Below are 24,104 nucleotides of genomic sequence, written 5' to 3' on the forward strand. Positions count from 1 at the left end.
AGGAGGAGTTGGACACAGTAGTGCTCTCCTGGGGAGGGTGGGGCAGGAGGATCTTAAGTTCCAGGTCAGTTTGGGCAACTTAATGAGACCCTGTCTCAAAATAAAAAATAAAAATGGCTGGGGTTATGGCTCAGTGGTAGAGCTCCTCTGGGCTCAATCTCCAGCAGTACTTAAAAAAAAAAAAAGAAAGAAAGAAAAGAAAAAGAAAAAAAAAAAAGAAAGAAGAGAAAAAGAAAAGAACCAGAAATCATCTCTGACTTTTGAGTTCACCATGGAAGCTCAGGATTTGGCATGCATAGCAGCAGCACCCTGTCAGAATCCTGGATGTTTGGGGAAGTCAGAGCTTCTGTGCTCAAAGCCCAGAGCTCCCCAAGGGCACTATGTCATATATAGAAACATGGGTGAGCTGAGGGTATTATAGGGAAGACACCCCAGGTCTTTTTGAAAACAAAGCAATGTGACCCTGGATGTAGGGGAAGTGTGCTGGGCTGGGCTGGGCTGGGCTGGGCTGGGCTGGGCTGCAGGTGGAGGCTGAGCAGCAGAGGAGGACAAGTTGAGGAGGACAGTGGCCAGCCTATGGGGCTAAAACTGAACTGTGGGTAGGTCTCTGGTCACACTCCCTGTTTGGCTGAGAACAAAGGCCCCGGGCCTCATTGCCTGGGGGGAGGAGAGGGAGCGTTCTGAGAGGGTGGGGGTAACACAGAACCTGCTGTTGGGTTGGGCAGCTGGCCTCCAGCTGGGATTGGGAAATTCTGCATGCACCTCAGGAGGACACTGGCTTAGGTGGTCACTTTGGAGGGGCTCCCATCTGAAACTGAGGGGCCAATTCTGATGGTACGATGCGGGGCCAGAAAGTGACTGAAGTGTTTCAGGATCTCGGAGCAGGTTTTCTCAGCTCTGGCCAATCACAAGAATCGCCTAAGGAGCTCCCTGGAGATTCCCGATGTAATTGGTTTGTGTGATGAGGCACTGGTATTTTCTAAAAAATCTCCCCAGGTGACCCAGTGAGCAACTAGGGTTGAGAGGTAGCACTAGTTGGAAGCCCAGGGCCATCACTGGGGCTTCCCTTCCTCCTTCCCTGCCCTCCCTCAGGGTGTTCTTTGTGCTCAGAAGGCACATCCACTCATCCAATGGATGGAGCAGCTGAGTGTCCCAGAGGGAAAGGGCCATAGAGTCTCTTGGACCAGGGATGAGGTCTTTGGAGAAGTCCTCCCTCCTTGACCCACTCCCCCCACCCAAGTGGAAAGTTACCCTGGGAAGCAGCCATGGGCAGACAAAGTAAGAAGCCTGGGGAAGGGGTGCCTATTGGGGGCCCTTGGCCTCAGCCAAGCAGTCCCTGAGAAGGACCTTCCTACCTTACCCCAAACCCCAGGACCTAGGGACTGTGAGGGAAGAGAGGTGGGCTCAGAGCACCTGAGCAAAGGGGTCTGGCTTGTGTGGGGACGTGATCCTGTCCTGAATCATTTCCCGGATGTAGCTCAACAGCCCAGACTTCAAGGTTTTGGGGGGGAAATCTTTTTTCCAAGTTCCTCGATCTGTCATCCCCCTCCCCCACTGGCCGGATAGGACTGGACCAGTGTCCTTTCTCGGCTCCCCCTCAGCCTCCCAGCTAGGACCTTCTCCACTAAGCTCTCCCTGGACATTGTTTCCCGCCTCAGGAAGTCTCTGATGCCCTACGCTGGATTTTGTTTTCCTTGTTATCGGGACAACTAATATTTTTTCCTGTGCGGGGGGAAAAAAAAAGAGAGAGAGAGAGAGATTTTCCCAAGCAGATTACAGCTGTCAGTGAGGGGGGAGGGGAGTTAGAGATTGAGCCCGCCTTCATCCTCCCCCTTTGCCACCCTCTTAGGGCTGAGCTTTTGAATGAAGGAGGAAGCCCTGGCCCCAGAGCCAGCTGGGTGAACTGGAGCCTGGGGGCAGCTCTGGCCTGGAGGAAAAGCCAGGTCCCTCTCCTCAACTCCCTCCCTAGAGAGTTACCAACTATCTCAGACACAAGTCAAAGCACAGGGAGAGGATACTGGTCTAGCCTTCTCTCTAGTGGGGCAAGAAGGGCAGGCTACCCCCACCTCCACCTGTCCCCCACAGCTATGGGATTTGCCCTTGGGGACTGTTTCTTCCAGTTTAGAATTCAGAACCATTGCACAGTCCTATAGGACTAGGTCAGCAGAACATGAGGAGAGACTTCTTAGGAAAGGTGAGAGCACACAGGAGACCCAACTCTGCCAAACTATGGGCAGTTTCCGGCGTTACCCTGTACCTTGGCTCCCTACCTCCAACATGGCCAGGTTGACATTGGGGGGAGAATCTTTTTTCCAAGTTCCTTGATCTGTCATCCCCCTCCCCCGCATGGCCAGATAGGACTGGCCATGCGGGGGACCTACCTCTGTTGTGAGGACAGAGATGAGATAATAAAGTATCTGATTCAATTTCAGGAGTTCTGATTTGCTCAGAAGAGTTAATGGCAGGTACAGGTATCTCAGTACCTATGTGGCCTGAAGTCCAAAAAGCAGAGGCTATCCAATGAACATGTTTTACTTGAACAGCATACTTTGAATATACACATGAACACATAAGCGCACATGCAGGCTGCATTCCTCCTTGATAAACTCCCACTTTCTGCATTGGGAACTGTGATGCTAGGAAGAGTTGGCCTGGACCTTTAGGGTTGGGGCCTGCAGCATTACCACCATTGCAGCAATAGAGCCCTGCTTGAGATGACTAAGCTTCTTTTCAAGTTAACAATAACTAGCCTCATATGGTGGTGCACACCTGTAATTCCAGCGATTTGGGAGGCTGAGGCTGGAGGATCAACAGTTCAAAGTTAGGCTCAGCAATTTAGAGAAGACCCTATCTCAAAATAAAACATAAAAAGGGCTGGGATGTGGCTAAGAGGTAAAGCAACCCTCGGTTAAATCCCCAGTACACACACACCAACACCTACACACACACAAAATCCAGCAACAGAAGGGCTTCAGCTATGATTTACTCAGTTATTTGTGGTTCACAATGTATGAAGAAAATTAGTGGCCCCCTCATGCCTTGTGTTCTTCAAGTGACAGTCTGCCTCAAGAGAGGTTCCTCTACTCTCATTTATCAGAGGTTGGCTGCCACCATGGCTTTCTTGTAGAGGCTAGCAAGACATCTGTTGGGGGGTGGGGGATAGAATTTCTGTTTAGAATTTTTTTTTTTTTTAGCTAAAAACCAAATTGAACTTTAAAAATAAAAGCCAGGTTGGTGCCTGTAATCCCAGCAGCTCAGGAGGCTAAAACAAGGGGGATAGAGAGTTCAAAGCAAGCTCCAGCAATGGTGAGGCACTAAGCAACTCAGTGAAAACCCCTCTAAATAAAATTCAAAATAGGACTGGTGATGTGGCTCAGTGGTTGAGTGACCCTGAGTTCAATCTCCAATATTCCCCTAAAAAAAAAAAAAAAGTGGGGCGTGGTAGTACACATCTGTAATCCCAGCAACTTGGGAGGCTAAGGCAGGAGGATTGAAAGTTCAAAGCCAGTCTCAGCAGATTAGTGAGACACTTAGCAACTCAAATTAAAAAAAAAAATATATATATATATGTGTGTGTGTGTGTGTGTGTGTGTGTTTGGGCTGTAGAGTACAATCTATGCACAGTTTTTATTTTGAGGTATAGTTTGGGGGGCGGGGGATGGAACCCAACCCAGGACCTCTCTCATACTAGACAAGCCCTCTGTTGCTGAGCTATACATCCAGCCTGCATAAATATTTAAATTAAAAAAAGTCTGGAGGGGCAAGGGATGTAGCTCAATGGCACAGTGCTTGTCTAGTATGCACGAGGCTCTGAGTTCCATCCCCAGACCCACAAAATAAATAAATAAATAAATAAAAACTTTATTTCACTAGGCACAGTGGTGTGAATCTATAGTTCCAGCACTTGGGAAGCTGAGGCAGGAGGATCTCTCAAGCCCAAGTATGGCCAAGCCTGGCAACAAAGCAATACCCTGTCTCAAAAATTAGAGAGAGGGGCAATAAAGTCATCTTGGAAGGTAGTGAGGTAGTGAGGGCTTTCTATCCTTTCAGAAGTCCCTTACAGCCTGGGTGTTAGGGGGAAAGGGGCTGGTGAGCTCTAGGTACAGAACCACATGGTCCTCATGGCCTGCCTGCTCCATGCCTGCATTGGGCCTGCTCAAGTCCCAGGTTGTACCATGCTCCTTGCAGGAGAAGGAGTGGTCTTGTGTGAATGGCACACTCTCCTTACCCCTAGGTTGGCTGGAGTACAGCTGGGAGGCTGTGGTCCCCATAGCTGCCCTGCATTCCGTGTCATCCCCATGAGAAAAGTCCCTGGCGGGAGGCGGCCTTCTGCCGGGAGGCTGTTTCCTCAAGCGGCCAAGGTAAGAAGTGGGGGATTTCCAGCCCAGCCCGCGGGGCTGAGTTCAGTACTGGGGGCTCCTCTCCTTTCTCATGTAGCCCAGCCTGGGATGGAGACAGAAACTCAGGCTTGGTGTGTGAGAGCCGGTGTGGGGGGCAGCAGAATCCACATGCCTCTGGCTGTTACTCCCTACTCTGGAAGGAACCCCAGGCCTCAACATGGAACCCACAGGGACCCAACCCTGGAAGACCCCAAGGGGGTCAGGAAATCCAAAGCCATACTTACTCATGGGCCTGTGGGGAATGAGTCAAATCAATGAATGCCCCTGCCTAACCCCAGGTTCTGCCCCCAGGGCTTCTGGGTAGACCTGGTGGTTAGAGGAATGGCAGCTCTGAATCTCAGCCCACAAGCCTCCACTAAATGACCAGCACTTTTAAGGTAGTTGGAGGGTCAAAGGAACCACCATGGGCCCATCAGAAGCTGGGAGCCAGATGTCTCACATCCCAGACCATCTTGCCCTGAAAATTTGACTGCAAGAAAGAGGAGTGGTACCCAAAACAACACTCTCTGTACTACTGGACCAAGCTCAGCTAGGCTGGGAGGATGGGTACAATTCCAGAGATGAGTGGTGGTGACCTTGTTCTGGGGACATACATATGTCCCAGCCCCAGACAACCCCACTCAGACCCAGGTACAGGTTTAGGAAACAACTAGACTCTTCCTCCACCCTCATGGAGCCTCCAGAGCTCCAGACACTTGTGAATCTCCTTTCATTACAGGAAAGGACATGGAAATGTGTGCTCTATGCTCATATGTAGGTACATGTGGTTGAGGAATGCCAGATGAAGGAATATGCAGGGCCTTGTATGAAGGCCTTGGGCAGAAAAGGATCTGAAAATTGAAATAATAAATTCAGCCACTCTAATGGTAGGCTAGCAACATGCCAAGCCCTGAGCCAGGGATTTTACATGTGATATCAAACCAATTTGCATGCCAGCCAGCTCTAAGGGAGATATTATTATCTGCCTTTTACAAGTCAAGAAACAGAGTGAAGCTCAAAGAAGTTAAATGACTATCCTGAGGTCACCTGGTGAGTAAATCCAGGTCAGGATTTGCTCCCAGGTCAGCTTGAGGCCAAGCCAGAGATCTTTCCACCAGGCTCTCTTGGTGTGGCCCTCCTCAATTACGCTCCATCTGCTCCTTGTCTCTGAGGCCCTGACTGCCTTAGTCTGAGGTGACAAGCCCCTCCCCATATGTGTCTCCCCTCCCCACCAGTCAAGGTGGTCAAGCAGAGTCTATTCAAGGCTTTGTGGAGCCCAGGAAGCTCTGCATGGACCTTTACCTATGAAGCCAGGCCCCAGTTCAGAGAGGGTCTGGCTGGCCCTAGGCAGGATCAGCCAGGACTGAGCTGGGGCAGCTGTTTACAGTAAACAGAAAGCTCTGAGGAAGGAAGGAGGGGAGGGGCTGGGGTCGTCATGGAGACAGGGAAAGAGAGCAAGGATTCAGCCCAGATCCACAAGGCCTGGGAATGCATCCTTGCCCCTCTAGAGCCTGAGGAGGCCCAGAGAAGGTCTGGGCAGAACAGGCCAGCAGGATAGGTAGGGCAGACAGGCCCAGCCTCAAGGCAGCCTGCTGAGAACACACTCCCTCCTCATTCTGCTTTATATTTATTATTAACAATAACAACAACTATTTTTATTGAGCTTTTACAGCATGCTTGGCGCTAGGCCCTTGCAAATATGTTTTCTTATTTAACCAGGTGGTAGGTATAAAAACCTCTAATTTATAGATGAGGAAATTGAAGTTCAGAAAGACTAAGCAATTTGTCAAGGTCACACAGATTGTAGGTGACAGAGCAGAAATTTTGAAGTGAAAACTCTTTTACCCAGGCAGGTAGGAGATGATATAGCTAGTGATGCTCTGAGCCCCTTGGTAAATAGGGAAACTGAGTCCATAGGTGCCAAGGGGACTTTCCCAGGCTTCTGGCTTTAAAAAGATTGCTGGGACATGCAGTCTAGCCCTAACCACTAGACCACACGGCCTTGCCACTGCTTAAACTGGGAAGGTCCAAAGAGAAACTCCCTTTGCAGCCCCAGCCTGGAGCATAGGCTCTTCCTCAGATAGCATGGCTGGCCCTGTGGAGGCCACATTGGGTCAGGGTGCGGTGGGGGATGCTGGGGGGTTTCTGCCCACGCATATGGTTTCCAGATTCCAGGGGATGAAAAGGAGGCCCTGAGGGGCGGAAATGGGGGATGTGTGGTGACAAATTTAGACTGATTGCTTAAAAAAAAAAAGCCAAGAAACCTTAAAAAATAAAAGCAAAAATTCCACTAGAAAACCAAAGGGAATTATTTGATTGTGAAACCGAGTGTCAAGTGCCGGGAGGCACAGCACAGTTTAATGTGGAACAGTACCAAGGAACTTTGACTGCTCAGAGGATGCAGGGAGGGAAGGAGGCTATGTCTGTTGTTCTGCTTTGCCTTTTGGGGTTTGGGACTGGGATTGAGTTCAGTGGGACACCTAGGAGGATGCCTGGAGTCAGGAGAACTTGTGTGTGTGGGGGGGATGGGGTCAATCCTGGTGAAGCCTGAGCCCTTCAGACAGTCATATCCCAAGTGTCCTACTGGATGAGGCCAAGGATCTCCCTTGGCACATATGGGGAGCTTCCCCAGTGGAGACTCCTCCTGGTCTATCTATACTGGAAAGCATGGGAATGGATGAGTAATAAGGTGGGGGATAAGGGTGTCTCTGAGTTCCAGCCTTTAGGGAAATGACCAGGAGCAGAATGTAAAAGAGAAGACATCTGCTTGGAATTCCTCTTGCAGCAGACTGAAGGGGTCAAGGGTCAAGGGGGGGACAAGGGGACTTCCTGAGACTCTCAGGGGAGTGCCAGCCAGCTAGGCTGTTATATAAGCTCTGGGATAGACCGTGAAGGGGAGACTGGCAGAGGAGCCAGATCTGGTCAGTGGCCAGAATAAGTTCTGCCCACAATCCTATCAGTCCCCTCCTTCCTCTAGGAAACCAGGACTTGACCCCCAAAGGAACAATCCACCAAGGTGGCCACATTCTATATGCCTACCAGCTTCCTCATTTTCACCCTGAACCTCTCTTCCCTAGAGTCATCATTAGGCAAGAAGCTCAACTTTTAATTCCTGAAGAAATCAGACAGGTTTGTGAGGCAAGAGCTACCAAGGGCCTCACAAAGTCCCAAACCGAAAGGAATGAGGCACAGAGTAAAGGGCAAGAGAAGCAAGCATCCAGGACTGCTCCGTGCTAGGCGCTGGGATAACTTTTCAGACTGCTGCCCCGTGCTCAGTGAAGCTTCACAAGAGCCACTCAAAGTCTGTGGTATTCATTCTCATTTTACAGTTGAAGAAATTGAGGGGCATTATTAGCCTGACTTCTGGTAAGTGGCAGGGCAGAGACCTGCACTTGCTCAACTTCCCTCCCCCTTAGCTCAACAGACTGCCTGGAGATGGGAAATAAGCACCCTGGAGGGTCAAGGACAATATTTGGCTCACAACAAGGGCATGGAATCACTACCAACGGATGCTGAATCTCATGGAGAAAGGACAGGACCCTGGATGGAGCCGCCTTTTAGCCACCAATATCTCCTCTTAGATTCAGCATCTGCAAAATCAGGAGGTAAAATTAGTAGATCAGTGATTTCCAAACTGAGTTCCTGGGTATTCTGGCATCCCACAGAGATTGGAATGAGGAAGGAAAAGGACAGGCTGAATGAACAGGGGTGTGCACCCTCTAGCAGCCTAGCTTCCACCAGAGATGCTCAGTATATAAATTTCAGGTACTGACATTCATGAAAGTTTTTATTTGAACAAGTGTTCCACAGAATTCTATGGTCTCTATTCAAGGTCTCAGCAGCTCTGGTGGCAGCTCAGAAAGATCCTGAGCTGGAAAGAGAACCAAGAGGATCTGGTAAGGGAAGTCGGGTAGACCATGTGTTGGCTTCTAACCCTATGGTGAAGCCAGGGAAGAAGCAGGTTGTGGGTTAGAGCCCTGAGATTGGGCTGATGAGCTGCAGAGATATATAGCACCTGGCTCTGCACCTAGGAAACAAACATACCTTTGGCCACAGCTGCCTGGGAACCACTCACTTTTCAGAGAGTTAGACCAGTGCCCCTTTCCCTTTTTCTGCTCTGATTCGTTCTCAGTGGACTCAAGTTGCTGATTGTCAACCTAGGGCTATTCAATCTCCCATGACCTCATGGTATGGTTCCTTACTGCTCAATTCAAGGATTACTACAGGGCAAAAGCTGTGCAAAAGAAAAGCTGTTCAGGAAGAGGCCAGCACCCACCCTTGGGCATTCAGAGGTGGCCAATCTCCTTGAAGGGGAAACTCTATGTAGTGTCCCTCTTATTGTTCATCCCAGACCAAAGTTTGTTCCTTTGCCTCAGTTTCCCCCTTTAGAATATGGACATGAGAAAGGTATCCCTCTCTTGGTGGCTTGAGCATGCATAGCTCCCTGAATATCATCATCTCCATGGTCCAGGTAGAGGAGAAACTAAGGGCTCCAGATGCCCAAGCATTAGAACTATCCATCTTCCTTCTATTCCACTCCCCCCCTCCCCCTACCCCAGGCCTGCCTCTGACCACCATTCACCCTCAACCTGCTGCAGGGCCCAGCCTTGCTCCACATAAGTAAAGCTGCCAGCAGGGTCCTTTGTGGTGCTGCTCCCGTGTGGCACTGCCTAGGGGCCCCACCATGGGGCAACAGATGGACCTATGGTCTCTACAGAACAATGGTGGGGGAGGGGCCCTGGCATCGCCTGCCCCAAACAGGAAGCGCTGCATGAGCTTCAAAGGACTGGCAGGGCCAAGGGGCTGAGTGGTGGAGCCAGTGCCAGGATTGGCGGCTGCCTGAAGAGCTGCCTGCCAGCCTTAGGATGCCCAGCCTGGCGGTGGGGGCAGGGCTGTGGTGGTCAGAGCAGCTGGGGCTTGGGCAAAAGATGCCTTGCACCCTCAGGACAGCAGCCTCTGGCTTGGAAGCAGGTTGGGGAATGGGGGCTTGCACACTGGGCTGTTTCCCAGTTCAGCTGCCACTTGTCACTGCGTAGGGGACTGCAGGTTCTCTCCCAGGCCAAAGTCAGTCTGGCTCTCCAGCAAGCAACCATGAGGGGCAGGGCTGGCACCAAGCCTGCAGCCCACTCCCTGCCTCCTGATCCCAGCTGCTCTGCTCAGAGCCTTTTCCTCTCCACTTCCTGTTCACACAGGGGGGGGCGGGAAGTGGAGGGAGGAAGTTGGGGGAGGCGTGTAGGGGGGACCCATTGAATAAAAGGAATTAACCGTTTCCCTCCTCTGACCTCTGGGAATTTCCGCCTGTGAAAGTGTCTCGAAGAATCAGAGCTGCGGGAGTGGCAAGGAGGTGTGCCCCTTCAGGCCCCCTACCCCCACCCGGGGGTGGTGGGGCCAGATAACTCCCTCTGGGCCCCTAACCTTTTGTTTCCCTGGCGCCAGGGGGGCAGCGTCAAGGGCAGCCTGCAGACTGATGGCCTCAGAGCCCCCTCCCAACCAATAAGGTTGATGCCAGGCCCTCGGCAAGCGACCCGGGCCTTGGGAGGAGGAGCAGGAACCCAAGAATCGGTGGTCTCAGGAGGAATGAGCTCACATCTAGGCTGGCCAGGCTGAACCACGCGCCTGTCAGGGCTGGTGCCCTTGGCTAGTCTGCCTTGGGAACAGGAGGCGCCTGTCAGGGCTGGTGCCCTTGGCTAGTCTGCCTTGGGAACAGGAGGAGGGAGGGCGGGTCGGCGGGGCCAGGGACTTCCAGCGGGCACACCCTCCGGTGACCACTCCCCCAGAAGCTGCGGTAGGGAGCGATGGGTGCGGGAATGCCAGTAGACAGCGCCTCCTAGTGCCGGAGGGCGACCGATCCCAACGGCCCCTAGGGCCCTCTCAAGGGCGGGCCTCAGGAAGCACCTGCTCTTCAGGACCAGTGGCCGCCCTGTATCTCCCCCAGGTGGCTTCCTTGTTTACAGGCCTCCTGCCCTAGTCCCAGCGTCACTGCCTGTGGCCACTCCTCCTATTTCCAGTGACGGCTCCAGGAGCAGCTCATTCATCTTGGCCCCTGCCCACACAGCTGCTAACCACCCCCCACACACACATACACTTTTGGCCCTCCCCCAGGCTTAGGGCCAAAGCTCTGAGGACCTTCTCTGCGCTCCATTCCAAGCCTTGCTTGATTTCCAGGGATCTAAAAGCTGTGGCTTCCCGTTGCCCTGACTCACCGGAACCCCTTCTGTTAGTGCCAGAGAAGCCTGGGGCCTTTTCCCAGGAAAGAGGAAAAAGCCTAGGACCAGATGGGCTCACTTAGAAGAAGACAGAAGGGGCAGGAGCATCCCAGGCTACTTTAGCCAAGCCCTCTGGGAGTGGGGAGCAATAGGGCAGTATTTGTTTAACTAACATGTATTAGGCACCCGTTATGTACAAGGACAGAAATCCCAAGCTGTTTTAGCTAAGTAAGCAACTGACCACACCAGTGGCAGACCAAGGTTTTATACTCAGTATTCACTGACAGTAGGGAAAAGGGAATCCCCTCAGCCCTCCTTTAGTTACATGTAGGTATGAGGGAGCCTTAGGCTACATGGGGAGGAGAGGAGCCCCTCAAATCTTCTTGGAACAGTTTAGGGGATTAGGGTCCCCCACAATGGGACCCCTCTCCTCTATCTGCTCCTACTCTTGCTTCTGGGGGAAAGTCAGGGAGCCTGGGAGTCATTAAATGGGCAGCTTCCACCCCTCTCAGTTGGCAGAGACTTTTATAAAGAGATTCTATTCTAGAGGTTAGGGAACTCAGGAGGGTGATTCAACCAGGATTGTGGGAGATAAAACTCCTAGGAGAGGATTAGGCTGGAGAAGAGACCGGAACATTTGCAGCTAGGTGAGCTTGATCCCAGCATGATTACAGGAACACATTATTTTCTACCAATATGGGCCAGTGGATAGATCATATCCAGAGCCTAGCAGGAGGCTGAGGGTGGGACTGTCCACTGAGCAAAAGGTGCTGAACTGCTGTCACTGGAAGGCCCTGCTCTAGGACTCCCCAGGACGTGGCCTCCAGCTCCAAATAAGAAAGTATAATCTGGGAGAAGAGGCATGTCACAGGAGCAAGGTGAGGAGAAAAGGCAAATGCCGTGAATAATGGCAATAGCAAAGCCAAGGCAGAAGCAGTGAATGCAGGTATCCAAGTTGGGAGAGGGCAAGTAAAATCTAGCATGTATAGGACAGTGGAGGGAAGAACAAGGGGTTTAGGGTTAACTGATTAACCAGTGGAGATTTCCAGAAAATTCTTGGGGCCACCAGGTAGGGAATAGATGAGGAAGTACCAATGACTTGAGAAACCAGTGCTCCAAGTTGATTGAGTTGGATGGATTCTGTGGGCAGCAGCACCACCTGTTGGCCAGAGGGAACTCTGTGATTTAAAATGATGGGCTATAATATAATCCTCAACTGAGTCAAAAGATAGAGGAGGGAGACAAGGAAGAAAGCAGAATCTGACAAGATCTTCCTGTCTTCATCTCCAGGTGAAGGACCATGTGCCATGGCTTGAAGGTCTGCAGGGCCCTGGCAGACTCCTTGTGGCATCCCAGCCCCTCCTACATCATTAAGCTTAGCATCAACAAAGCCATCAACTCCAGCGCCACCAATGCAGTGCAGACATTTTAATGCTCTCCCAATGTCTTCTATGAGGTCCCCAGTCCCAAGGCACCCCTCATAGTGGAGGTTCAGAGTGTGGACCAGGGCCACCATTAGTATCACCTTCCCCACCAGAGCTCAGGAAGTGGGAGGGCTATCTTTTCACTTCTGGTACACCTGGGGCAGAGAGAAGAGGAGGCTTTCTCTGACAGAGAAAGGCTGGGAGTCCAGAGGCCACAAAGCAAAGAAAGAAGGGTATTCGCAATCCAGAAGATGAACAGAGTGGGGAATGACAAGGACAAAGGATCTGTTAGATATAGGAGTGGGAGTGGATCCAGTTTCTGACCTCTCCAGGCTGGTGGCCTGAGTAACAGCAGTTCTAAGGTGGATCTGAAGCACAGCAGGCAGCTGGCAGAATGCCCTCACCCCTGACACTTCAGGATGACAGTTCTATTCCCACTCCCCAACATAACCACAGATGACTGAGCACAGACAGGGTGTGGCCTTCCCAAGAGGGCCAAGTAGCAGCTCCCCATGCCTGCCCATTCTTCACAGGACACCCTTCTACAGCCAGCTCAGATGTTCCTCCTCATAGCGCTGTGGGTCAATGAAGGGCCGGTCAATAGAGCGGATCATCAGCTCCCCACAGTATACACACTCAGCAGCCACCAGTTCATCTAGATCAGCTTTGAGCTGCTCTCGGCTGGGCCCTCCTGCTGCAGCCCCACCCTCAGCCTCCTTGGCTCGGGCAGAGCCCTTGGCTGGTGGGGGTGCAGCCCCCAGCTTCCGCTGCAGCTCCTCAAGCCGGGCCTGCTTATAGGCAGGCAGGCCAGGCCGCACGGTCTGCAGTAGGCAGTCAGCGTGGAACATGTGGCCACAGAGGAAAAGGTAAAAAGGGCGGTTAAGCAGAGGGAAATCACAAGTGGCGCATTTGTCCTGGGGCTCCACAGTGCCATAGCGGCCCCGTAGCTCCTGCAAGTCTCTCCGAATACGCTGGGCGCTGGCTGTGGCCTCTTCCATCTCTCGCTGCAGCTCCTGGATATGATGGTTATAGGCCTTAAGTGAGCTACAGATCGCCTCCTTGAAGTGGTCAATGGTGACAAAATCAGGAAAGAAGGGTAGCACATCCTCGATCTTGAGCAGGGGGCAGCTGGCCAGGCAGGCCATAGCTGTCTGCACATCTTCCTCCTCTTGCACCACATGCCGAGCAATCTTCAGCCACAGCTTCTTTCGTAGTTCTTCGTCCTCCTCAGGCAAGTCTGCACACTGCTTGGCCAGGTCCACGTCTACCTGTGGGGAAACTGGGGGTGTTAGGGTCAAGCCCCCTCCTCACCCAGGAAAGAGACTACAAGATAGACAGATGCCCAGGGAGAACCAGAGCCCGTAATGGGCCTGTCACTGTCACAGCTATGAAAAAGAAGCTACTTATGTTGGTAGGGCTCCAACTTCAGAGAATTTAAAAATTACTTGGGGAACATGTTAAAAATATTGATTTTTGAGACCTATCCTCAGACATTCTGATTCAGTAAATTCTGGGTTCAGGCCCAGGAATTTACATATTAAATAGCATTTCATTTGATCCTAAGGCAAGTGCAATTCATAATTTGAGAAAGGTAACTCAGCAGCTTCTCCTTCTACTCATATGTATGTGCCAGGCATTGTTCTGAGCGCTTTCTTTCTTTCTTTTTTTTTTTTTAAGTATTTTTTAGTTGTAGATGAACACAATACCTTTGTTTGTTTCTTTTCTTTTCTTTTTTTTTTTTTAAATAAGCACTCTACTCACTAAGCTATACTCTCAGCCCTGATCTGTAATCTTTTTCTTTTTAAAAAATATTTTATTTACATTTTAGTTTTTGGCAGACCCAACATCTTGTTTGTATGTGGTGCTAAGGATTGAACCCGGCCTGCACGCATGCCAGGTGAGTGCGCTACCACTTGAGCCACATCCCCAGCCCCATTTGTTTATCTTTATGGATGCTGAGGATTGAATCTAGGGCCTCACACATGCTAGGTGAGCGCTCTACCACTGAGCTACAACCTAGCCCCTGAGAGCTTTTCTCATGCAGTACATTATGAGGTAAAAAGAACTCTAACTAATTACTCCCATTTTATAGCTGAATAACCTGATGCATAGAAAGGTTCAGAAATTAGCCCAAGGTCACACAGTTTAAAAAATGGCAGAGCTCTATAGAGTCCATGTCCTTAGATTCTATAGCATAGCACCTCTCTGCGAGAGAAGCCAGCACCCTCTAGCCTTCTCCCCTGCCAACCCTTCAGTCTCTGAACCTACTGCTCTCCAGGTTCCTCTCCAGACTGGGGACAAGACTTACCTGCAAGGCTAGATCCACAGCTTCCTCATATAGTTCCAGCACTTTGTAGACATGGACACAAGCACGGTGATGGCCATGCTCAGCACAGAGCCGCAGCGCATACTTGAGATCATAATGTACACGATGTGGGCTGGCCCCAGCCTGCTCCAGGTAGGCCAGCAGCGAGGCTGGCTGGCCGCGGGCATACAGTGACAGCAGGTAGTTGTGAATGGCCTGCTCAGTCTCCCCGAGCACATTCACACAGAATTCCATGTAGCGGATGGCCTGGCTCACCTGCTGGGTCTCTCCACCCTGGCTATAGTTCACCAGGGCAGGGATGAGCTGCCGGGCATCCAGCCGGTTGCCTAGCTCAATCCAGGCGTCTACCAGCTGGCGAGGGATGTGACGAATGAGAATGGGTGAGAACTTGTAGAAAAGCTGAGGGTCACGGTGGCGAGAAAGCACATCCAAGGCCTCCTCATAGGCCTCGTGCTGGCAGTGGTATGCCACCACCCGCTCATAGTCCTGCATGATCACTGCAAAGTATACCATGTGTTCCGTGTCCCCATGACTGGCAAGCAGCTCATGAATAGAGGCCCGGCTGGCAAACAGCCACTCCTTGTGGCGAGGGCTGATGAGGAAGGCACGGAAACGCTCCCGTGTTTCCCGGTAGAGATTCAGAGCCTCGGGGTCACCCTGCAGGGCCCCAAGCCGGCTCAGGTAGAGCTCTGTCAGCCAGGTGGTCAGCAGTGTGGCCTGGGTTCGCTCAGATGGCTTCAAACTGGCCAGTTTTCGCTGCAGGAACTCAGCCAGAGCCTCCTCCTGTCGGGCCTCCAAGAACTTAAGGGCAATCTCCTCAAAGTAGCTCTGGGTCAGGGCGTAGCAGCGGGCACTCTCCAGGTAGCGATGCTGGCGAAAGCAGAAGTCAGCCTCCCGGGCCAGGACTGTGTCCAGGCAGTCAGGCCGCTCTCGACAATATTCCTTGGCCAGGTCAAAGCGGTTCATGTCCAGGTAGGTGCGCCAGACATCCCGGGCTTCACGCTGCACATGGTAGCGGAAGACAGCGCGCTCAGTGTAGGCCCAGAGCTGGCCTGTGGAGGAGTCTTTCACCATGTGTTTGAGCGGCCCAAACTTCTCCAGGAAATGATCCCGCAGCACCACCTGCCCAGTCAGTGTGCATACTGCCTCCACCCGGTCGGCCAGCAGCAACAGGAAGTGGAACTGTGTCAAGACGATGGCTAAGGGTGGGCTGGCCCCGGGACCTACTCCCTCTGGGTATTCCCAGACTCGCTCCTCACTTAGAAGGGAGTCAGGCCGGCCACAGTCCAATGAGCCATACAACACGCCATCCCCCATCATCCAGGCAAAAGCCCGGGGTGCAGAGCGCAGCTTGGGGGTATAGAAGGCCAACTCACTGTAACCCAGGTTGCTGGGAAACTCACGGAATGGTGGTGGGTGATCTGTGTAGGCAGCAAAAAGCCCTGAGAAGCCCTGGGCCTCAGCCCCCTCTGCTGCTCGGCCTATGAACTGGAAGAGGCGCTGTCGAGTGGTAGCAATAACAAAGCCCCGCCCATCAGGGCCCCGTTCAGCCTCCAGGGAACACACAGGTGCTGGGCCTCCTTCTTCATTTAGCACGTACAATGGACGGAAGTAGAGATCTGGGGCAGGGCCAAAAAGTCCACCCTCACTGGCTGAAAGCTCTGCTTCGAAGATCTGGCCTTGAGCAGTGCCAACCAGGATGGGTCCGGTGCTACTCTCAGTGCCCAGTGCCTTGTTCCAACCTACACTCTCCACCAGCTGTCCTTTCCAGCGTGCTAGTGGCCGTACTTTCTGTCCATTACGGTTCACATAGAGGACCTCAGTGCTGCTCAGAGCAATCAGCAGATGAGAGCCTAGAGAGGACAGAATATGGCATCCTAGAGGATGCTGCCATTTCCACCCTTAGCCCCCTCCCGGCCCCTTCCCTCCTCAGATCCCACCCTCCCAGGCAGTGACTGACCCAGAAGTCCCTGTCAGATCTTCACCACCACTTACCAGTATGGTCCAGGAACATCTTGTGAACTTTAGCATCATCCTTACGCCCCAACTCTACATGGTTGGGTTCACTTGCTTTGCCCAGGTCAATGCTGTGGGGATAAGAGCCACAGTATCACTCTAAAGAAGGGAAGATCCTCTTTTGGATTGTGAAATTCTCTGGTAAAAGTCCTAGTCATTCTTCCCTGAAATCTACATATACACCAAAATTCTGAATAAAATCCCAAAAGAACCCTGAAACATAGATCCTATTAAGAACCCTCAATTCTGAGAAATCTCCCACTTCATTCTGAGAAGTCTTTCCCCTATGCTCAAAAGATCTCCAGTGTGGGGCTGTGGTTGTGGCTCAGTGGTAGAGTGCTTGCCTAGCATCTGTGAGGCACTGGGTTCAATCCTCAGCACTACATAAAAAACAAACAAATAAATAAATAAATAAAATAAAGGTATTGTGTCCATCTATACTTTTATAGGAAAAAAGATCTCCAGTGCATATGGGAGGCTTATCCCAGACTGCTGGGGTAAGATGAGAACAACAGAGTTGCTGGTGGTTATTGAGCACTTTCTATATATCAAGCACTATACCAAGAATTTAATCTAGTATTATCTCAATCTTCAAAATAACTTTGAATGTATCCATTTAAATTATATTTTTCTAATTAAATCCTTTCCAAGTTATATGCTTATTCTCACTAAAGAGTTAATATAAACACGCATAAAGAAAAAGGTAATGATTTGCTTTTCAAACATCATTCCCAACCTAGAAAATTGATGCTAACATCTTTTTTCATGTTTATAACATAAATAGGTTTTTGTTGATCTTATTACCAAAAAAGCCTTCATATGTGTATTAATTTGTAATGTGCTTTTGTCAATTAGTGATATTTCATGAACATTCCATTAGTTAACAGGTGTAGCTGTTTTTTTTGGCTTTGTTTTGGTTTTGGGGTACAAAGGATTGAACTCAGGGGCACTTGACCACTGAGCCACATCCCCAGCCCTATTTTGTATTTTATTTAGAGACAGGGTCTCACTGAATTGCCTAGCTCCGCACTTTTTTGCTAAGACTGCTTTGAACTTGAAATCCTTCTGCCTCAGCCTCCAGGGCCACTGGGATTATAGGCGTGTGCCACAGCACCTGGCTAGAATTCATTTTGTGAGACAGAGGCTCTGTTTACCCAAGATGGTTTTCTAGATAGATAAACAATTTTGATGACACTTTTGTCATATATTATTTCTATTTCTAGTGGATATACTTTAGGATTCTATAGATTGTTCCAATGACCATTGTGACCAACTTGTAAGCTAGAGCTATATTTAACAGATGAAGGACCATGTTTAGAGAGATTAGGTGACTTGCTAAAGATTCCATAGCTGGAATTGGGCACAGTGGCACACGCCTATAATCCCAATAGCTTGGGAGGCTGAGACAGGAGGATCATGAGTTCAAAGCCAACCCCAGCAATGGCCAGGTGATAAGCAACTCAGTGAGACCTTGTCTTTAAATAAAATACAAAATAGGGCTGGAGATGTGGCTCAGTGGTCAAGTGCCCCTGAGTTTAATCCCTGGTACCTGCCCTCCAAAAAACAATCTCATAGCTGGGATTAGGCATAGTGGGGCATACCTGTAATCCCAGCTACTCGGGAGGCTGAGGAAGAAAGACTGCAAGTTTAAAGTCAGCCTAGGAAATTTAGCAAGACCCTATCTCAAAATAAAAAGTAAAAAGGAGGTGGGTAGGGATGTAACTTAATGATAAAGTACCCCTCTGCTCAATCCCTACTACTGAAAAAAAAAAAAAATTCCATAGCTCCTAAGTGGTACCTCTGGAATCTGAATATGTCTGTCTGATTCTTAGCTATGACTACTACACTATGTTGGTTCAGGAACAAATAGAACACATCCTTAAAATTCCAAATCCATTACTTCCTTTGCCCCCAATGAAAGAAAGGCCCCAACTAATACCCTTCCATTCCCTATTGCAAAAGCTTTTGGGATCTAAATTACCGGAGCAGTGAATCCTTGCCCAGGCTCATGCAGAGCTGATTGCAGGAGACCACAAGACTGGTGATACGCTCAGAAGGAGTAAAGTCAATGCGCTGCTTTGTGAAGATGGGCACTTCCTTCTCCAGCTGGGCATTCACATACCCTACAGGCAAGAAGTTTAGAAAACACTAGTTATGGGGCTAGGGATGTGGCTCAAGTGGTAGCGCGCTCGCCTGGCATGTTTGCGGCCCGGGTTCGATGCTAAGTACCACATACAAACAAAGATGTTGTCTGCCAAAAACTAAAATGTAAATAAAATATTAAAAAAAATCTCTATTGACTTTATAAAAAAAAAAAAAAAAGGAAACACTAGTTATGGAAGAGACAGGCAACAAAACCAAACAAAAAAACCCAAGAAACAACAGTGCTACAGGACATTCTCCCAGTAGTTCCTCCCCACCCACACTTTTGATTAACAAATAGTTTGAGATCAAGTTGTTTGTTGTAAGGGTCTTGGCCTCTTCTCACACTTCTGAGAGCAGGGAGTGGTTGATTCTTGATCACCTGAGATGCTATTACAGCAGGATGTATCTAGTTCCAGTGGTAATGGGAGGGGAGGAGGGTGTGAGTCTTACAGGGAGTTGATTTGAGCATTCTCTTATCAGTCTTTGGTCCCACAACCCCTGTTTAGCTTAATCCCAACTTCATTATCTATCTCCTCCCTGAACATGCAGTAGTGAAAAAACAGTGAGTTTTCAGAAGCCTGAAGGCAGAGGGAGCCCTGGGGAACCGCTCCAATCATTGGTGTTAACAAAACTGCAGCAGCTTTCTCACTAGACAATTGCTCAAAATGTGACCAGCTCTCTGCCAACTCTGCACTACTTTCTACAAAAATTTCCCTGAACACAGCTCTAGCTAAGGCCAAGAATATCTCATCTCCATTTCTCCCAGATCAGTGACAAATTCCCTTTAGGACCATCCCTCCTTCTACAACATTCCTCTTCCACAAATTTCATTATCCTATTCTCACTCGGGTCTGGTGGGAAAGCAGAAAAATCAGGTATCAGGAAAAACCTGTATTCTATTTTTGATTCTCCCAACAGCTCAACTGCGGCCCTGTAGGCAAGTATTTCCTTAACTGAGCCCCACTTCCCTCTTTAGAAAGGACCCTAGTGGCAGGCCCTAGATCATGCGGCTGCTCTCATGGCTCTTTCAAACTTCCACCATTCGACAGCTGGGAGCCAAGAGAGCTGGAGGAAAATAAGGAGTCGCAAAATTCAAGTTCCGGAGGTGATTCCGAGCTTTTGGAGCCGCCCTTCCCGCTCATGCCCCAAAGGTGCCAAAAGGGGGCATCGGCGCCCCTCTCTTTCTTACCCGAGTGGGGGATTGCCACATTAGGGCAGCCGGGTTGCAAGACAGCGGATCGCGACAGCGAGTCCTCATACTCATCCAGGATGGACGCCATGGTGTTCGACCTCTGGGTCCTTCGTCCGGGGCGCGGAGATCACGACTGGGCTGCCCCCAGGGATCCCCGTCGCCCCGGACTGGAAGCTGCGACTCCCCAGCCTCTGACAGATCCTGGGAACCAGCCACCGCGGCCTCCTTGGACGTTCTCGCTCTCGCCTTATAGAGAAAGAAGGTGGGAGAGTCCTTCCCCTTGAATCTGGAGCAATCTTGCACCCCACTCGGCCCCCAAGTGAACCCAAACTCCCCTTAGCCGATCCCCCAACCTCGCCAGGCAGCTCAGCTGACTCCCGCTCCCCTGGCGCACGCCTATGGCGTAACTTCCGGGTTCTCAGAACTGCGTTTGCGGGAGCAGTCAGCCGCCGGGCCTCCACCCGCAGGCGCCGCAGGGGCTGCGAGGGCGGGGTGGGGCCAAGGCGGGTGCGCCCCTAGTGGCCCGAGCGCTGCCGGCTGGTGGGCGTGCCCTGCCTACGCAAGCCCCTCCCTCCAGGCCCTGCTGCAGTTCCGGGTCTCTACACCAGGGGGAAGTCCCGGCTTTCTCAGCCCCTTTCCTGACGCTCCCAGCGCAGTCCAGCCTCAGTGTAGCGGTTTCGCAGCTCTCAAGGCCAGACTTCCCCTTCTCAGATGGTCTGCTCAGCCTCTCCAACAGCCCGCTGCCTAGATACCCTCCGTAGGACCTTCTGTTTCTTAATCTAATCATTATTTTTGTCTACCTTCACACGACACAGGAAAAGCCGTGTGAAGTGGCGGTGATCGCAGTTAGTTGGGAGACTGAGACGAGGGTGGGGGGGTGGTAGGGTAGCAAGTTTGAGGCCAGTCTAGTCTTGGCAAGTTTAAGTAGCAACTTAGCAAGACCCTGTCTTGGTAGCTGCGGTGGACCAATAAATATATCATTAATATTAGAAGTGATTGAGATCATTTATGCATAAGATCACTCGATCCACAAATGAGCATCCTTCTGTGCCAGGTTCTGGGGACATGGCAGAGAGAACAAAACCAACCAAGGTCTCTGGCCTCATGGTGCGCGGCCATCGACGGGGCCACAGGACTGTGGGAACATGGAGGAGCAAGGAACATATACCCAAAAAGCCTAGCAGGAATAAAGGTGGTGGAAAAGGTGAGAGCCACTAGCCAAAGTCAGAGAAGTAATCCTAAGGCCCAGAAATTTGAGGGCTTGGATCAGGTGTGGCGGTTCACATCTGCAATCCAAGATTCTGGGTAGTTTGAGGCAGAGGATGGGGAGTTAAAAGCCAGCCTCAGCAACTTAGTGAGGCCCTAAGCAATTTAGCAAGACCCTGTTTCTAAATAAAATATTAAAAAGGACTGGGGATGTGGTTCAGTGGTTAAGCACCCCTGGGTTCAATCCCTGGTAGCAAAAAAAAAAAAAAAAAAAAAAAAAAAAAAAGTTTGAGGGCTCAAGTGCCAGTACATTTGGGTTTCTGTCTTCCATCTGCCTAGGTGACCCAGATGAAATCTGTCTCCTTCTGGGGCCCCCTTGCTAAAGTGAAAGGCTTTCAGCCAGGATCACAGCTGCCCTCACTTTTGCAGGTAACCCCATCCTAAAAATGAAAAGTGCCCTTTCACTCTCAAAGGCATGCAGGTTTGCACTATACCTTACATTTTTTTTAAAGAGAGAGAATTTTTTAATATTTATTTTTCAGTTCTTGGCAAACACAACATCTTTGTTTGTATGTGGTGCTGAGGATCGAACCCGGGCCGCATGCATGCCAGACGAGCGCTACCACTTGAGCCACATCCCCAGCCCCTATACCTTACATTCTTGCTGAACTTTCCAGCCAGAACTGTGACACCCCTGCAACTCCTACTGAGGGCTATCAGAGCCTGGCAATGTACTGGCTCTGGAGGGATTAAAAGGACAAACTGTCTAGGATGCTTCCCACTATACCAGGGTCCTACTTTTCCTGCCCAAACCTGCAGTTGTGACACCACTTTCCAGAAGGAGGCCCCAGGTTGGAGGAGGGAGGTTTCAAAGCTGGATGGTAGGCAAGAGGTTTCCACCTTGGGAAAAGTGATCCAGGCAGGGGGCTACCCTGCCCCATGCATAAAGCTCCACCCCATATCACCTGCCTTCTGCCTTCAGGTTTGGACAGAGCATGGGAATGTCCATGTTGCATGAAGTACATTAGCAGTTGAAGGCCAACATACTTATGAGGGTTGTCTCAGGGACACAGAGTACTTCCAGCCACTTCATCACTGTCCTGTGTCCACAACTCTCTGGTTTGTATGGGGTGGGGCCTAGGTGAACCTTGCTTGCTGTAGATTCTACATTCTGCTTGGTGGGCTGGTTACAGAAATCCACCTCTACATGCTCATCCTTCAATCCTTTGGCTGTACTATAGAGTAGGAACCAGAGATAAGCCTTCTTATCCGTGTTCAGCCACTAAGTAGCTATGCTACTACATAGCAGATGCTCTTAACCTCAGTTGCCTCCTCTATAGAAACATAGAATACATACCCAGTACGTCTGTTTGAGGAGTAAACGAGGTGATCTAGGTGAAAGCTCATTGCTATAATGTAATATCTAACATGCAACACGAGCTCAATAAACTCTAAATGTGGCTTTAACCTCAGTACTTCTCAAATCCACCTTCTCTATGAAGCCTCCCTGTACCCCAGAACTGCTATGACTTTTCTTATCCTGGCCACTTGGGGGCACCCAATTATGAAGTATGGGCATTTTGCTTTGATATACGTAACAAATTGATAGTAAGAAGTAATTCAGACATCTTTGAACATGGGACTACACAGGTACCTTAGAGAACTCTCAGCTAGAGATGTGGGTCTACTGGTCTTTAGTCCTCAGAGTCGGTTTGGTGGGTGCCATAAGACAGGTAAGGGCTGATTGATTGTTTGGCCAACAAGAATTTGAGTATGAAAGTAGTTGAATTTGAGCTACGATTTGAAGTACACATATAATCTCCAAAAACAAAGAAGGAAAGGCATTATGTAGGCTTTAAAAACTAAAAGCAAGTCCTGCAAACAATGTGGGGGTAATGTTTGTGAGTTAAAAGCTGGAGTGCTAGGAAGCAGGGGACTGAAATGGGATGGGCCATGACTAGGTTGTGGTAGCTGTGGAATGGGCCATCAGAAGGAAATGAAATCATCTGATGTGGGTTATAGAAAGATGGGTGGTGGCTTGGGTGGAGCTCACCCCAGGAAGGATCCGATCTAAGGCAGAGACAGAGAAACTGTGAGGTTCCAAACAGGGGAAAGAGCAGACTAGAAAGACAGGGAAGACATTTATAAGAAAATGTTCCTGGACTTAGTGGCAAGTTAGAGGAGGAGGGTAAAAGAAAAGTGCAGGGGCTGGGGTTGTGGCTCAGTGGCAGAGCACTTGCCTAGAACATGGGTTGGCACTGGGTTGGATTATCGGCACCACATAAAATAATAATAATAATAATAATTAAATAAACAAATAAATAAATGTCTCATGTCCATCTACAACTAAAAAAAATACTAAAAAAAAGTGCAGGGCAGCTCTTTAGAGAGACCTGGAAATGATGGCATTGACACCATTGTCTGTGGTAGGAGAGGAACTGTGTAGAATTGGGTGGAGGTTACATGACTGAGCTCATCCTGGACAGTTGCCCATGACACCTGTAGGGCACTTACTGGGGAAGCCCCAGAACCATGGGTAAACTCTTTCCAGGGCAGTCACCAACTTACTAGTAAGTATTTATCGTTAAACATTTGCATGAATGAACTCTCTCCTGCCTCATTTCTACATTTGTGAAATAAGTAAATCCATTTTAATAGCATTGTGGGTGCAGTAGCCTGCAATTACCAAGACTCCAGAGATTGAGACAGGATGCCAAATTCAAGGCTGGCCTTGAAAACTTAGGGAGACCCCCACCTCAAAATAAACAATAAAAAGGACTCAGTGGTAGAGTGTCCCTGGGCTCAATTCCCAGAACTTAAAATTTAAAAAGAAAGGAAGGAAGGAAGGAAGGAAGGAAGGACTCAATGCAAGTTAACTATGAGTTGTAACTCTTGACCAAATTCAGACCCAGACCAAAAGGAATGATTCAATTGATTTAATTAAAGACTACGTGTTCTTCCTTTCTTCCCTCCTTCCTCCTCTCTCCCTCCCCCTTTGCTTGCTTGTGCTAGGGATTACATTTAGGGTCTCAGACACAGTAGGCAAGTGCTCTACTACTGAACTATGTCCTACACTTCCAGGCATAGATTTTTTAAAAAATGGTTTTAGATTAACAGAAAAAATTGGAAAATAGTACAGAGAGTTCTCATATACCTCACATACAGTTTCTCTTATGATATCTTACATTAGTGTGTTACTTATGTCAAAAT

At 49.9% G+C, this 24,104-nt stretch overlaps 1 protein-coding gene across 1 annotated transcript; it reads right to left on the reverse strand.

Moving 5' to 3' along the window:
• Nucleotides 1-11,998: 11,998 nt before the first annotated feature.
• Nucleotides 11,999-20,186, reverse strand: Vps18 (VPS18 core subunit of CORVET and HOPS complexes). The gene is made up of 6 exons (XM_013359666.4): nt 20,042-20,186; nt 19,686-19,934; nt 18,333-18,474; nt 16,331-16,422; nt 14,318-16,188; nt 11,999-13,277 (listed from the first exon to the last, which is right to left on the reverse strand). The coding sequence occupies exons 2-6, from the start codon at nt 19,774-19,776 to the stop codon at nt 12,552-12,554; spliced, it is 2,922 nt and encodes a 973-aa protein (XP_013215120.2). The 5' UTR covers nt 19,777-19,934; nt 20,042-20,186; the 3' UTR covers nt 11,999-12,551.
• Between the last annotated feature and the right edge of the window lie 3,918 nt (nt 20,187-24,104).

Source organism: Ictidomys tridecemlineatus, chromosome 5 (genome assembly GCF_052094955.1).
Source record: "Ictidomys tridecemlineatus isolate mIctTri1 chromosome 5, mIctTri1.hap1, whole genome shotgun sequence".
In the NCBI taxonomy this organism is placed as follows: Eukaryota; Metazoa; Chordata; class Mammalia; order Rodentia; family Sciuridae; genus Ictidomys; species Ictidomys tridecemlineatus.